The sequence below is a fragment of the Rousettus aegyptiacus genome, unplaced genomic scaffold (assembly GCF_014176215.1).
Source record: "Rousettus aegyptiacus isolate mRouAeg1 unplaced genomic scaffold, mRouAeg1.p scaffold_m13_p_7, whole genome shotgun sequence".
NCBI lineage: Eukaryota > Metazoa > Chordata > Mammalia > Chiroptera > Pteropodidae > Rousettus > Rousettus aegyptiacus.
In genome coordinates this window covers 58839710-58854452 of record NW_023416310.1, presented here as the reverse complement: position 1 = coordinate 58854452, position 14743 = coordinate 58839710, and the positions used below count along the sequence as shown (strand labels likewise).

Below are 14743 nucleotides of genomic sequence, written 5' to 3'. Positions count from 1 at the left end.
TACTGGATGCCCTGTTAGAAAGATCTGACTGATTTGAACACATTGTCAGCATTTAAAGGCAAACACAGGCTGGGAAAGCTCAGAGAGCTGGACGTCGCATGTGATCACTGTTTAATGAAGCCCCCCCTTTCCCCCTTTCTCACTTAGCTCAACGACTCTGCCAAGCAGCTTATTGAGATGGACAAGCCCTGCCCAGCTGCTGCGTCTGGCTGCCACACCTCCTTGTCCTCTGACCCTGGCGCAGTGGCCAGTGTGGCCCCAAGTCCCACTTTAAGCAGCACGGGGGCGGTCAGTGCCTTTCAACAGCGCGCGGACAGCAAGAAGAATGCCAAGAAACGCCACTCCTTCACTGCGCTCAGCATGACACACAGGTCCTCGCAGGCTGCCAGCCACAGGCATTCCATGGAAATTAGTGCTCCAGTTCTGATCAGCTCCAGCGATCCCCGGGCGGCGGCCAGGATCGGGGACCTGGCTCATCTGTCCTGCAGTGCTCCTGCCCAGGTAACATCCTCCGGGCGTGGACAGGGCGGCGCTGGGCATCCCTCCCTGGGGCTGGGGGCTCCATCCTCAGCTCTGAGCTCAGCACTCATTCCCGTGAACTAGCATGATGGAAGCCAAGGCAGCGCACCCTCTGGGGTGAACTGCGGTTTCCTTCTTTCTGCCTGGCCTCAGGGACTCCCTAAAGCCTTGGTGGTATGTGTACCTGTCACTACCAGAGTAACTATGTAACAGGTACTCTCAGTGTTCAGGGAGGTGCTTTTCAATGGTCCATGACACAGCCTTTGAATAACTGGCTCACCATGCAAGAAAGTTATCCCGTCTTAGCGTTCATTGTATCCAGTTGTGTGGGAGAAAGCCTTGGTCTCATGCTGGGACATTTTTAGCATGTCTAACACTTGTCAACATCCTTTCCTTTCAACAAATAGTGGAAGGGCCAGAGCTCAGAACCAGAACTGACTAGACTGGTTAGTACTTTTATTATTATTTTTCCTGATACCTTCCACTTCTAGATATGGCACTGGTTCTGCTTCCACTGTGATGTAAGGGAGAGGAGTAGAGATGAGGGGAAGCCGGGGAGAAGAAGGGAGGGGAAGGACCTTATTTTTAATCAGGCCTGTCATTCGTGGGTACTAAGTCCAAGGCTTACTATTCTCAGTGATCCCTAGGGGTTCCAAAAATTGAGCAAGCAGGGCCCGCGATCATTAGCGGAGCTCCCAGCACTTTCTTTCTGCCCCAGGACATGTGTTCTGTGGCCGTGGATGTGCAGTCTGGTTTCTCTTTGCCTCTCCCTCCTCCCCTGCCCTTGGCCTCTGAGATAATACATCAGAGGGGGGTTTCTAGGCTTTGCAGTCTGGCCCTACTGTGGACAGCCCCCAAAGCAGGAAGAAAACAGATTTTTAAAAAATTTGTGCCCGACTTTGTTCCACAAAAATGTAAGTGCAGAATTGGCTTATTTCAGAGATAACTGGTATCCTGGGACTCATTTTCATAATTTTCACTTGAATTGAAAGTTGTGCCAGAGCAAGAGGTCAAGCAAAGCAGTTTCCACCTCTCTCCCTGTTCTAATTTAATCCAACTATTGGGAGATGTAAGGGGTGATGCTGAGCAGTGTCCTGCAGACCCCAGCATGCTGCCCATGGTCAGACCAGCCCCTCGGCTCTGCCTCTGGTCCAACACCGCCTTTCTTTTTCTATGTTTCTTTCCTGGTTTCATGTCTCACACTGAGATACCCATCCCCTGGCCTGCCCAAGGGCTTACCCAGGGCTGCCAGCGCATGTGAGACTACAGATCCTACTGTGACCACAGGGCCTCATAGGTCCTCCTTCCCACCAAGTTGGATATGCTCTGGGAGGGGGACCTGGTCCCAGAGTTCTGTGCTTGGGTGGGAAGACATGGGCCTTGTGATCATGCATCTGAGAAATGCATGTCTTCATCCACAAACAGAGGCCTCCATGTGCCAGGCTGGCATCATGGGGATAGGCTACAGGCTGGCAGAGCAGGAGCACCTAGGCTTCTCGGTGCCCAGGGAGTGTAGGGCAATACTGGCCCCAAGGAGTGCCCAGCCAGCCCCATGTCATCCACAGGCCCCTCCAGATTCGATCTGACCATCCAGTCTGTGACACGAAATGTCTTTACTGACAGGATGCAGTTTTGGCCCCTGTGAGATGACAAGGCTGGTCATCTAGAACTTAGGCCAGCTCTGTCTACTCATGTGCACCCCCCCACTGCACACCCAGGGCTTCTCGGGCCATGAGGTGCAGAGGTTTTATAACCTTGGGTCATGGGTCGCAGCAAGTTTTCTTCTGGAGCACAAGGGCGACTGTCATCAGTGATAATTATTGAACCCTCATTAAACATTCCACAGTATTCTATAGAAAGTTCCAAGCAACTAGCCTTTCTGCCCTGGGAAAGCTGCCAGCTGGAGTGGAAAAGGGGGGGCTGGGCTGGACCACACCTGTGTCCCTGCTCCCAGCCAGGCTGGTGGACAGGGCCTCGGATAAGTGGCTCCAGCTGAGTCCTTCTGTAAGACGAGTTTTGATGTGACCCCTTGTTGGTGACTACAGATCAGAAAGGGCCTCCTACCATGAAATTTTCCTGCTATTTAACCGATTTGATTCTAACAACCTGTGGTGGAACACGACCAAATATAAACCAAGCACGCCCACCCTGGTGGCCACATACAAGCACTGGAGTGGCTGTGACATGCCCAGGTGATCTCCGAGGACAAGGGAGCCCCTTGGTGGCTGAGTTCGGGCTGGCCAACATCACTGATTCTTCTTGCTCTCTTTTGTTTCTTTAAAATTAAAAGGAAGTGTGGGGTTGTGGTTTCTATAAAAATGACTCTAAAATACAATAGCTGTAACAAAATGCAGTGAGCACAGTTAAGCCTAAAGACTCATGGTCCTAGCAGCTCAACCTGAGAGCCTCCACTGCACGGCTGCCCAGGCCCTGTCTGTGATCTGTGCCTCCTTCCTCTGCCAGCTGCTCCACCCCTCCTGACCCTCCCCTCCCCTGCCTGGGCTTCCAGTATATCTCAGCTTCCTTCACTATGTGGCACACCTCACCATGGAGAGAATCAGTCTGTTTAATTATTTCTATTCATGGATGAAGACAACTGAGGCCAGAGGGTATAAGTAACATCTCAGTGCCATGCTCATCCAGCAGCCTACCCCCTGGCTCCTGTAAGGAGTGGTCTGGACAGGAGTCCAGAGCACTGAAGTCACTTACCCCTTCAGCTTCAGCTTCTGTGTGCTCTGGGCTGACCTCAGGCTGAATGAGAGGAAGCAGGAAAATGCCCACTGGTCCTTGAAAAGAGCAACTGCAGCTCTGTGAAGGAGGCTTTGCCTCCCTTCTTCCCTTTCTTTTCTAGACTAGGACGTGACACCGTGCCATGTAGGGCCGAGAGTCCCCTGCTCACTAGCTATGTCACCCTAGGAGAGTTGCTGAGCCTCTCTGAGCCTATGGAGTTGCTATTAAGTGCTGAGTTCAGCACTCTTCTTGTACCTCATTACTCAGAAAAGCTGTCAGTCTTTTCTCCCAGAGCCTCCGTGTCCTCACCTGTTAAATAGGGTAATAGTGGTACCTCCCCAGCTGATTTACGTCAGGATGCAATGAGAGGGCACAGGGTGGTTTCCCCTTAGGTACGCACGTCAGTGTCATCTGTGGTGATTCTTTCTGCTGCTCAAAGAATAGGGGACCAAGGCACAAGCCCCAAGATGTCAGATGTGATACTCAAGGCACTGGGTGCCTCATCTATTCTAGTCACTGTACTCTGCTCCAAGATTCTCTCTCTGCTGTGGCACCAAGCTGAAGGGCCTGCTGTCACAGCTCCTGTGCTCAGTTAGCATCCCCATGGGCCAGTTTCTACTCCTGACGGTCAGTGCTTGCTGGTCTGCTCCAGTGGCAGCCTGTGTGTGGTCTAGTACCCTTGGCCTTGTGCATCTACTGCCAAAGGAATCTGAGGTGCCCACCTGGAATACACTGCGGTAGGTTCCAGCCTTGGCTGCATGTCATTATCACCTGGAGGACTGAACCAGTTTGGCTGCCCGGTCCCCCAGGACACTCCTGGCCCTGCTCACTTCACCCTGAAAGCAACTCAGCTGGGGAGGTGCTACTGTTGCTTCATTTAACAGTTGAAGAAACTGAGGCTCCAGGAGAAGAAATTGCACAGCTTTTCTGGGTCACAGAAGTAGTTCGTCTAAGGTGTGGTCTGGTCTGGGCCTGGAGACTTTAGAGCCCACTCCAACCCACTGTGAGTGGTGCAGCCAGGTCGAAACTCACTGGCCTGTCCCAGAGGCAGTGCAGGCCTTCTATTATGCTCTAGGCTGTACTACAAGTCCTGGTAGAACCCAGGCCTGAGTCCATAGAGGGTGACCCACATCCTGGTGCACCCAGGACTGGGGTTCTCTGGGGCCAAGGACCTCAGCACTAAAATTGGGCATAGCAAGGCAGTTGGTCAGCCCAAAATATTTCCCTTCACTGGGCTCCAAAGGGAGGTACTGGAGGTTTTCGACAGCAATGTAACATGGTTCTCTCTGTACAGGGTCTGCGCTTTGTACCAGAGATCCCAAAGCAGGAAGGACTGGTCCCTGCTCCTGAGGGTGACAATGTAAAGGATGTGAACAAGGGCCAGGAGGCATTGCCAGAGGCTGGGGCCATCATCCTGGCTGCCTAAACTCCTGTGTGGGGTACGCCACACCGCTGGAGAGACCTTTCAAACATTCCGATCCCAGGGTCCACCCCATCAATGAAACCAAGTCAGAGAGGGATACGGGAATGCTGTGTAACAAACAGGGCCTTGTTCATGTCTGCTTCACAGGCCTCATTTTGATGCCCAGGCCAGAGGGACAGTGGTTCCCTGGGGCTTGGGAAGGTAGCTTCACTTCTCTAAGCTTAGACTTGGGACCAACATGCTGTCCCAGCAGTGGGCAGGGGGCCTGCACTCATGTGGCAGAGGAGAAGGGAGACGATTGTGCTAAATGAGCTGATGCTGCCACCGGGACACCAAGCAAGGCCTGGGGCTGGCACGCCATGGCCTAGGAGGCTGCTTTTGTAGGGCTCTTGCACTAAGAATGATTTTTGTTTTTTTGTAAAGGTTGTTTTTAAAAAGGAATGAAAAAAGATATGGATAGGAGAAGGAGAGGAAGAAATAAAGAAAGAGAAGGGCAAGAGGCAATGTAACACACAGCCTAAATTTTGACTCTCTAGCCCTTTACAGAGAAAGGCTTGAGGTTGAGGCTGTGTTGATGCTGACATGAAAAGGAAGAAAAAGCTATGATTCAAAATAATGGAGAAAAGTGGCAGTTGTGTAAGGTTAGCTAAAGGCCCCAGGTAGGGAGGAGAGAGTTCTGAAACAGAAAATGAAGAATGCTTTTGACTTTGGGGCCTGAAATTGAAAGGCCCTACTTTAATGTCCTCCCCCCCCCTCCCCCCCGTTCAGAGTTTGTCTGCAGTGGTGATGGGAGGGTGGAAAAGGTGGGAGAATTCTGAAATTTGTGCTCCTTTCTCCTTTGGGAGCATCCCGTTAGACAGCAGCCTGGGTCTCACGAAGGGTCCCATGTACCAAATGGCCACCAGGGAAAATCATAAAGGCTCCAGATACAGTGTCCCAATGCTTTGTTTTGAGAGCCAAGGGCACAGGGAAGAAGATGTGGAAGCAGATGACAAGAAGGACGGTGGCCCGTGGCTGACTCTGCCAGGCGCTGTCCCTTCCCCTCCCCCCTACACTCCCGGAGGGTGCCATGGGCACTGTGAGGGGCTACGGAGACACAGTGAAGAGGAAGCTGTCCCTTCTCCCTTCAGCATTGTCTCCTCCCAGCACTGCTACTGGAGGCCCCCATTTCTTTCTTCTCTCTGCCTCTGACACACTTCTACTTTCTCATGTAGGACGCGCTAACCTCTGCAGTCCAACCCCTACCTCCATCCTTGCTGTCGAAACCCAGCCGTCCAAGGTCACCAGTCCCCAGGTCCAGTGTCCTCCATCTTCCTCCTCCTTGACATCTCATCAGCACTGGGCATTGTGAACAAGACTCCCTTCCTGAGCCTGTCTCCTGCCTTTGCTTCAGGGTCCAGAGCAGTTTTCTTGCCTCCTTCACTGAACCCTCTTTCTCTAATCCTAACTTTCTTTCTCTAGCCTTCCCTTTCCATCCTCTACACACTCTCCCATGGGGCTCTCTTCCAACCAACTTCTGAACCCCAAATGCCTTAATTCTGCCCTCCAAGACCTTTATCTTGTATAGAATCTAAAGAAACTATAGATTCTTTTTCTTATTACCCAATGGCTTCACGTGGAAAGGTACCTCAATTTCAATATATGTTGAAAGATAACTACTCTCCTCTTTCCCCTTCTTAATTCCATCTTTTCACAAATTCCTGAAACTAAGACTCTGCAAGTTTCAAACCTCTGTCATCCAATCAGAGTCTCAGCTCTAATTCCAAAACTTTTCTCCGTTTATAATTGTCAGGATGACAATGTAATTGTCACGTGCTGTAATAACCATCAATTCCAGACCCCATGTGGTTTAACACAGGGAACGTTTGTCATGTGCTTGTCCAGTGGGTCTGGTGGCTCTCCTGGGTGACGTGCTCAAGCTGTGATTGGCGTCCGGCTTCCTCTTGTAGCTGTGCCATCTTCAGCCCATGGCCTCCAACAGGAAGAGGGGAACAGAGGAGGTCCTTGAGCATTTGACTACCTCAGCCTAGAAAAAATTCGAGTCCCTCTCCTCTCTGATGACCAGATCTCTGCAGTCACCTTTCTGATTAGCCAGGACAGTCGCCCAGCCCCAATGTAGCTGTGAGGAAGCCGGGACATGTGGAGCAGCACGTGCATATCAGGCGCACTGCATTCCCAGCCACAGCCAAGGAGTCGCTCCCTCCTCGCCACGAACCTGCCCTTCCTGGTTCAGGCTCCTCTCAGCCCTCGCCCAGACTGCATCAACCGATTTACCAACTCTCTGCTTCTACAGGCCCTTGTGAATCCATCTATAATAAGGCTGATCTATCCACAAATGCTTCTGGAGGTTCTCCTGCCTTAAGATAGACTCCGGGCTCCTTCTCTTGGTCTGCAAAGTCCTTCAGTCTCAGCCCCAGATTGTCTGTCTAGCCTACTCATGTGTAGCACTGTCCACTCCCATGCCGTCTGCAGAGACCCGCTGTCTGTGTCCCTACAGTGGTCTGGCTCTGGCTGACCCCTCACCAAAACTGCGGCATCTGATTTCTTTGTCTGGGCTGTGCTTACTTCCTGCTCGCCCACCTCCCTCTCGTCCTGCCCACTGTGTGGCACACAGGCCATCCCACACAGGACTCCTGTTCACCCGTTTCAGCCTTCCGAAGTGTCGCCCTTCCCTCCGCAGGCTTCCGTGGAGCCAGGTCACCTCTCTTTCAACTAGATCAATTCCTCCGTTGTCTCTGTGCCCACAGGACTTTCCCCATGTATTTATCATGGAATGTATTCCTTTGTTATTGTGTATGTGTCTATCCCCTTGGACGCTGAAGTCTTTTAGGAGCTGGTGTCATTCGCCTGTGTACTGACGCTGGGCTCTTAGCGGGAGTTCATACCCATTCAACTTCTTGTTGAGTGGGCATTGGACCATGTCTGTCTCACAGCTATGAGGTGACCCCCTGAGGGGGTCCCAGGGGGATGTGGTGGGCCCAAGCCTCAGATGGCTTGCCCTGCTCACATTTGTACCCTTATGAATTATTTCTCCCTGCCATTTGGAGAGGTCAGAGGGTCAGCTTAGTTCCTCATGAATAATGGAGCAGCACCCACATGTCACCTTTCTGCTCGAGGAAGGAGGCTTATTAGAGGAAAGGAGAGGGAAACAAGCCATTTAAGCTGACTGCACTTTTAAAAATGCAATTATTTGTTTATAAAGGTCATTGGATCAAATTAGGAAATTATTACCTACATTTTTGAATAGTGCCCTCATAAACCAAATGAGAAACCAACAGATAACTAAAGCCTTCACCAAACTGCCTGAGGAAACTTAGTGAGTGCAGGTAGCTCTGGGGCACCCTGTATCGGCCAGTGCGAACCAGGTTATGCTGTGGTAACAAGTAGCTCCAAACCCTCAGAGGCTTACTTCTCATCCATACTGTGTGTCCATAGCAGGCAGCTTGCAAGACTGCTCCATGGTGCTCCCAGGACACCAGCAAGTAACTACCAACAGGCCAAGTCTGGCCACTACCTGTTTTGGTAAATTAAAGTTTTATTGAAACAGATACGCACCTGCTCATTTACACATTGTCTGTAGCTGTTTTCAGGCCACACAGAGGAACTGCATAGTTGTGACAAAGGTCAAATACTATATTTATTTTCCGACTTGCTGACCTCTGGTCTAGAATGTTTGCAGCCACTGTGGTAGGAGTGGGAAATGCGGCAGCTAGTACAATGCCCTCTAAAGGCTTCCGAATAGAGGTGACATATGTCACTCCTGCTCGTGTTCCAGTGGCCACCACAAGTCCTACAACTTGAAGAAGTGGAATTGCTTTCTGCAGACAATGACAGTACAGGAAGAGCCGACACTTCTGAAAACCAGGACCAGCGTTTCTGTGCCAGCTGCTCTTGGACTGTCCATGTGGGACTGAGTGCTCCACATTTTGGAAATGCTCCCCAGCAGGCTGTGGGTGTCATCTGCAGAGTGACCAGGATCTCATGTGGGCTGAGCCCGTCCAGCCAAGAACAGGCTCTTTCACCAGTTTCTCAGCTCAGAGCCTAAGGCTCACCGATCAACTTCATATAAGCAAACAGAAACCCTCGAGACTAGGAAAGTGCCCTTTAAAATCACTAGAAGGGAAGTGTTTGAAACTCTGTAGAGAAAACATCAAAAGAGAACATTTTTGTATGTCTTCCTTGTGACTGAGAAGTGAGAAAAACTCTACTCACCAGCTCCCAGGGGACCTGCACAGAGCACCGCCGCCTGCTGCAGGAGGGTGCGCAGTGCGCGCGGGACCTCTCAGCGAGGGGGGCGGGGAGAGTGCGGGGAAGTGCCGAAGGCACCGACGCCTTGCGGCCCATAGGCTCCTGCATGGCGGAGAACTGGAGCTTACTTCAGCCCTTTGAGAAAGTTACAGATTTAATTCCATGCCTTATAAGGAGAAAAAAATAAACAAATGAATTCGGGATGAATAAAAAAAATCTCATCCCGAGGACCTTGTGTGGGAAGACTTTTCTTCAGTAAATCTGAGAGTTGCTGTGCCTTTAAGGTGGGGACAGGAGAACGCTGTGGCTGCCCAGTGGCCTGGCTCTGTTTTCATTGCCTGCCAGGCTTTTTTTTTCATGACATTAGGAGTCAACTGTGTTTCTTTTGCTGCTAGAACAAGACAGGAAACCATATCCGCAAATTTCTGCCATTCGCCCGCAGACCAGAGAGGGAGGCATCACAGAAAGTCCCTGGTATCCCCTGGGCATCCGGTGAGCGCCAGGTGGTTCTGGGCGTGCATATGCTGGCCCAGGAATGCAGTTGAAGTGCTGGTTCCCTCAGCTCATCCTCTGAAGTTTGGTGAGCCTTTTGTTAAAGGAGCAGCCTGGCAGATATAAGGAGATGTGGGCTCACTGTGGACCAAGACTTAGGACTCACCTGGCCCTCCAGGAGATGAGAACATAGCTCATAGAGCACAGAAAGTAGGAAGCACAAAGTTGAACAGCACAGGGAAAGGCCAGGGCGGGTCAGAGCAGGGAGGGTAGACTTGCCTCTGGAAACAAATGAGACAGAAGGAGGCGCCAAGGATCACTGAGGTCAGCTTCCTCTGGGTCTCCTATCTCTCCTCAAGCCTCCTCCATTATTTCTGGGTGGGAGGACAGTAAGGAAGTTCAGAACCTTTTCCACCTCCTAGCGACCTCATCCCTCCTTCTCCTCCTGGGCCAGGCCCAGCCCCTTCCCAGAGCACACCTTGCCTGCCCTCTCTCCAAGCTGAGCTCTGCGTGGCCTCTTCTGCAACCCCAAGCAGCATCTGGACTAGGTTCAGGATAGGGAACTTCCAGCAGCCTTACCCAACATGCTCACCCTCTCTGCTCCCCTGAGTTCTCACACACAGGCTGGTGTGCAAGATTTTTTTTTTACATAAATTTTTTTTTCCAGATACAGTTTACAGTCAATATTATGTTAGTTTCAAGTGTATAGCATAGTGGTTAGATATTTATATAACTTATGAAGTGAGTACCCTGTTCAGTCTGACACCATAGTTATTATATTATTGACTGTGTTCCACGTGCTGTACTTTACATCCCTGTGACTATTTTTATAAGTAGCAATTTGTACTTCTTAATACTTTTTCACCCATCCCCATAACCCCCTCCTATCTGGCAACCATCAATTTGTTCTCTGTATCTATGAGTTTGTTTCTGTTTTATTCATTTATTTTGTTTTTTGTTTTTTTTAGATTCCACATATAAGTGAAATCATATGGTATTTGTCTTTCTCTGTCTGACTTATTTCACCTAGCATAATACCCTCTAGGTCCATCCATGTTGTTGCAAACAGTACAATTTCATTCTTTTTTCATGGCCAAGTAATATTCCATTGTATATATGTACCACCACTTCTTTATTCAATCATTTATCAATGGACACTTAGGTTAGTTCCATATCTTAGCTATTTTAAATAATGCTCTAATGAACATAAGGATGCATGCATCTTTTTGAATTAATGTTTGGGATTTCTTCAGATAAATACCCAGAAGTGAAATTGCTGGGTCATGTGATAATTTTTAATTTTTTGAGGAACCTCTATACTTTTTTTCCATAGTGGCTGCACCAATTTGCAATCCCACCAACAGTACACGAGGGTTCCTTTTTCTCCACATCCTCTCCATCACCTGCTGTTTATTGATTTACTAGTGATAACCGTGCTGACAGATATGAGGTGATATCATTGTAGTTTTGATTTTCAATTCTCTGATGATTAGTGATGTCAAGCATCTTTTTATATGTGTTTTGGCCATCTGTATATCCTCTTTGGAGAAATGTCTGTTCAGGTCCCCTGCCCATTGTTTAATTGAATTGTCTTTTTGGTGTAAAATAGTTATGAATGTCTTATATGTTTTGGATGTTAATCCCTTCTTTATCTGATGTGTCATTAGTGAATATCGTCTCCCATTCAGTAAAGTGTCTTTTGGTTTTGTTGATGGTTTCCTTAGCAAAACCTTTTTAGTTTGACACAGTCCATTGTTTATTTTTTCTTTTGTTTTCTATGCCCTAACAGATATATCCAAAGAAAATATTGCCAAAAGCAATGTCAGAGAGCTTACTGCCTATGTTTTCTTCTAGGAGTTTTATGGTTTCAGGTCTTATATTTGAGTCTTTAATCTGTTGTGAGTTTATGCTTGTATATGGTATAAGAAAGAGGCCTGGTTTCCTTTTTTGCCATGTCTCTGTGCAGTTTCCCTGCACAGTTCTGAGAATGTCTGTCATTGTCTGCCAACCTGACAGCCTGTGAGCTTTGCTAAGACAGAAGGTGTACTTGCCCCTTTTGCACCGTCAGTGTCTTACGTGAAGCCTCTACACTAAAGCTCTCGGATGCATGGGTGGTTGAACAAAACAGGGTTTTGGAGCAACCTCTCTTATAACCTCTTATTAGTTAGGAAGCACCTTCTGTCTAAAGGCAGAACACACAGGACTTTGGGACATGAATACTATACTTTTTTTGTGAAGCCAGATAAAGGTATCTTTGGTCTTATGGACTTGCATGGAGAAGGGGAATCCACAGTAGCTACTGGCACCTTCCTATGGCCAAAGACCACCTAAGAAACTGACTCTTGTACAGGGGAAAGGCTAGAGAGAAAAGAAATTAATGTGGAGCCACCTATGACTCTTCCTCATAGGAAAAGGTTTATGGGCTAAATCTGTTGGTCAAAATTTGAAACTTGTGAAGCCCCAATAGGTAAGAAGTACATTCTATAACTACATTTATAGATTTCCCCTTCCCTCACTGGTACTTTGAGATTTTCATTCTCGAAACTGGAGCCACTTTATGGCTGCTGCTCTCCCATACCCCCCCCCTTTTTTTTTTTTGGCCATTTCTCTTAACAATTTCCTGGGGTTGCCTTGTTAAGATTTTAGCACAACTGTGACTTTTTGGTCCCAACTCTTGGCCCAATGAGGTGAGGACAGAAACTGAAGCCTTGTCCTCTTTACAGAACCAGAGCAAGGCTGGCAAGCTTTTATCACTAAAGTGCCAGATAGTAAATATTTTAGTCTTTGAAGACCACATGGTCTTTGTCACAGCTGCTCAGCTCTGCCCTTGTAGGTAAAAGCATCCAGAGACAACAGTAAATAGGTAGATGTGGCTGGGTGTCAATAAAACTTTATCTACAAAAGCAGGGGGAAGCAACAGTCCAGATTTGACTGTTGGGTATATCTATCCACTCCCGAGCAGACCATAGGACTAAGAGAGGGGCTTGTGTCTACAGTCAGCAGGCCAGATGCTTGGTAGTCAAATTGTATGTGAGCAAATCTGGAGTGCCTGCGGGGAGGAGAATGGACAGTGGGCAGCATTCGAGGTGATGTCAGGCCTCCTTGCAGTCTCCATCTTAGGCGGCCAGCCAGCTCTCCCAAGGGCTGAAGAGAAAAGTGCAGGTTATGTCAGCACGAAGCATGGCCCTCCCTCTCCTGGAACAGACCATCTTATCAGACTTATCGGCCTCTGACTTCCAGCTGTCAGCATGAGTTCTTCCAGCCCAGGCCCCCCGCTCCACTTGGCCCTGCCGGTCCTCGCCTGCCCAATTCCTCCCCAGGTCCCCTGGCCTTGCCAGCTGTTTGCTGTTCATTTTGGAGCCGAGCAGGAGAATCGGGCCATAAATGTTTTATTCTAAAGTTTTCTTTGGGAAGCACATTCATAAGAGTCTGATTTACACTGTTTTGGAATGGTAGCGTGATAAAGAAAATATGCTTAATTCACTGCTCTTTGTTTCAAAATTGGGGTGATGACAGTGTTTTCTGGACTCATATTAAAAATTAAACCAAGGAACTATTTCTTCTCAGGGTCTAAGTCTGTGCCACTGTGTCAAGGTAAACAAGTTAGAGCCCCCGTACAGCCCTCCAGCCTGCAGACCTTCTTTTTCCCTCATATTAATCGCAACAGGAAAATAAAATGACCTGGTTCCCAGCAACTGCTCAGGGGCCCATTGAAATGCAATGGTGGGGCCTCCAGCCTCAGGTAACAACCTGACAGTATAGAACCAGGAGTCCCTGGCCACAGCACTGCCGCCAGAAACCGACACTGGGCTTCTGACCACCAAGGCCAGGACATTTCGAAGGGGACCACAGGTCACTGTGAGAAGTGACAACCAGGTTTTTACTGCTCCAAGACCTGTTTAGTCTCATGGTTCTGCCTTTTATAAGTGGGCAAAGGAGACCTAGAACGTGAGCAGCTGCCCAGGTTCCCAGGATTGCACAACCCGCCTGGGCTTCAGCCCACCGGCCCGTGCACATGCTCAAAGGGTAGCCAGCACGGGGCTCCGGGGAACCAGGGAGCAGTATCACTGAGCTCTCAGGCATGCTTCCTCTCTGTTTGCACCATGGGAGTTCTATATGACAAGGACATGGCCTCTGACCCATGACCTGCTCAGCTGACCCCTTTCGTACGTGGCTCGTGTTAAATGCTTGCAAGCCCAACAGGACTGATAAAATCGTCCATTCTACGGGGTCAGTGGCTCTGAGGACCAAGCCCCCAGCATCCCGGGGTTATTGACCAGCTCCCCAAGATGAGAGTATGTTTACCTGCCTGGACCGAACCCCAGCATGGGTCCACTATGGAGTCATCTGAAAAGAAGACCATGTGAACCTGCCTTATCACAGGCAAACACCTTCCCTTATGGACTGGTGGCACATCTCTGTCTGTCCAGGCCAGGCTGGGCTTTGGGCCAAGGGATCTTGGAGACAGGAAGAATGTCTGTTTTGAGGCTGCGTTCCCAATTATTTTTATCCAAAAGCAGCTGGAGCCCCTTCTCCTTACTTTTTTTTTTTCCCTGCCTAATTTCTCTCATTCCTGCCAAGCCTTCATTAATCCCTTAAGGCCTCGAATCATTAAAAATTAAGCCACTAAAAATCAAAGCCTGTTTCTTAGGAATAAACAGGCCCAGTGTGGGGGGCCAGAAAGCCCCATCCAGCACGGTCAGAGCTGGAGGTCAAAGGTCACAAGAAGCACTGGCGTTGCATCACACCAATCTCAACCCTTGTGCCATGTGCCCCAGGAGTGAGATTCCTTAAGGGCTAGAGGCACTCCAGGCAGCGTGGTTCCTCCCGAGGCTTGGCAGGGTGCTCATTTGGAAGCTACGAATGTGTTGTGCTTATGAATTTCTAATCAAAATCACTTAAAGGAGAGCCACGTTTGTTCTGTGGCCTGCAAGGAGTTAGCAGGCTCAGCTGCCTCTCGGGGCTCCTCAGGAGGCCCCACGATCCTGTTGGTTACCTTCTGCTCAGCTGTCTCTGGGGACGCCCCTTCCACCTACCACCAGCAGCAATGTTGCTCATCACCTCATACCTGTAGTATCAAAATGAACAGCTGATTTCGGAGGAGGGCAGGTAGAAACCCCTGTCTACATCAAGAAGTCACACCTTTTGTTTTCATCTTGGGCTCTGGGGGGTATAAGACAGGACCACACGCTGGGATCGGGAGGGGTGGGGGAGCTTCAATTTTAGATAGTCTCCACAGTGACCTTCAGAAAAGACTTTTCACAAGTGTGACCTCCCTCTGCTCCTCTATTCCAGCTCGAAGTAATAGTCTGCTGTGAAATCGCACATATT

At 49.3% G+C, this 14743-nt stretch overlaps 1 protein-coding gene across 5 annotated transcripts in view; it reads left to right on the top strand.

The window, feature by feature from the left end:
* SH3RF3 (SH3 domain containing ring finger 3) overlaps positions 1-14743 on the top strand; it is a 351737-nt gene that overhangs the window by 253689 nt on the left and 83305 nt on the right. For all 5 annotated transcript variants that reach the window (XR_004952017.1, XM_016162959.2, XM_016162958.2 and 2 more), the window contains one exon: positions 148-501. Coding sequence is in view for 4 of the 5 variants with exons in the window: in XM_016162959.2 (XP_016018445.2) it covers positions 148-501 (354 nt within the window). In the remaining variant the exon portion in view is untranslated. The remainder of the gene's footprint in view (positions 1-147; positions 502-14743) is intronic.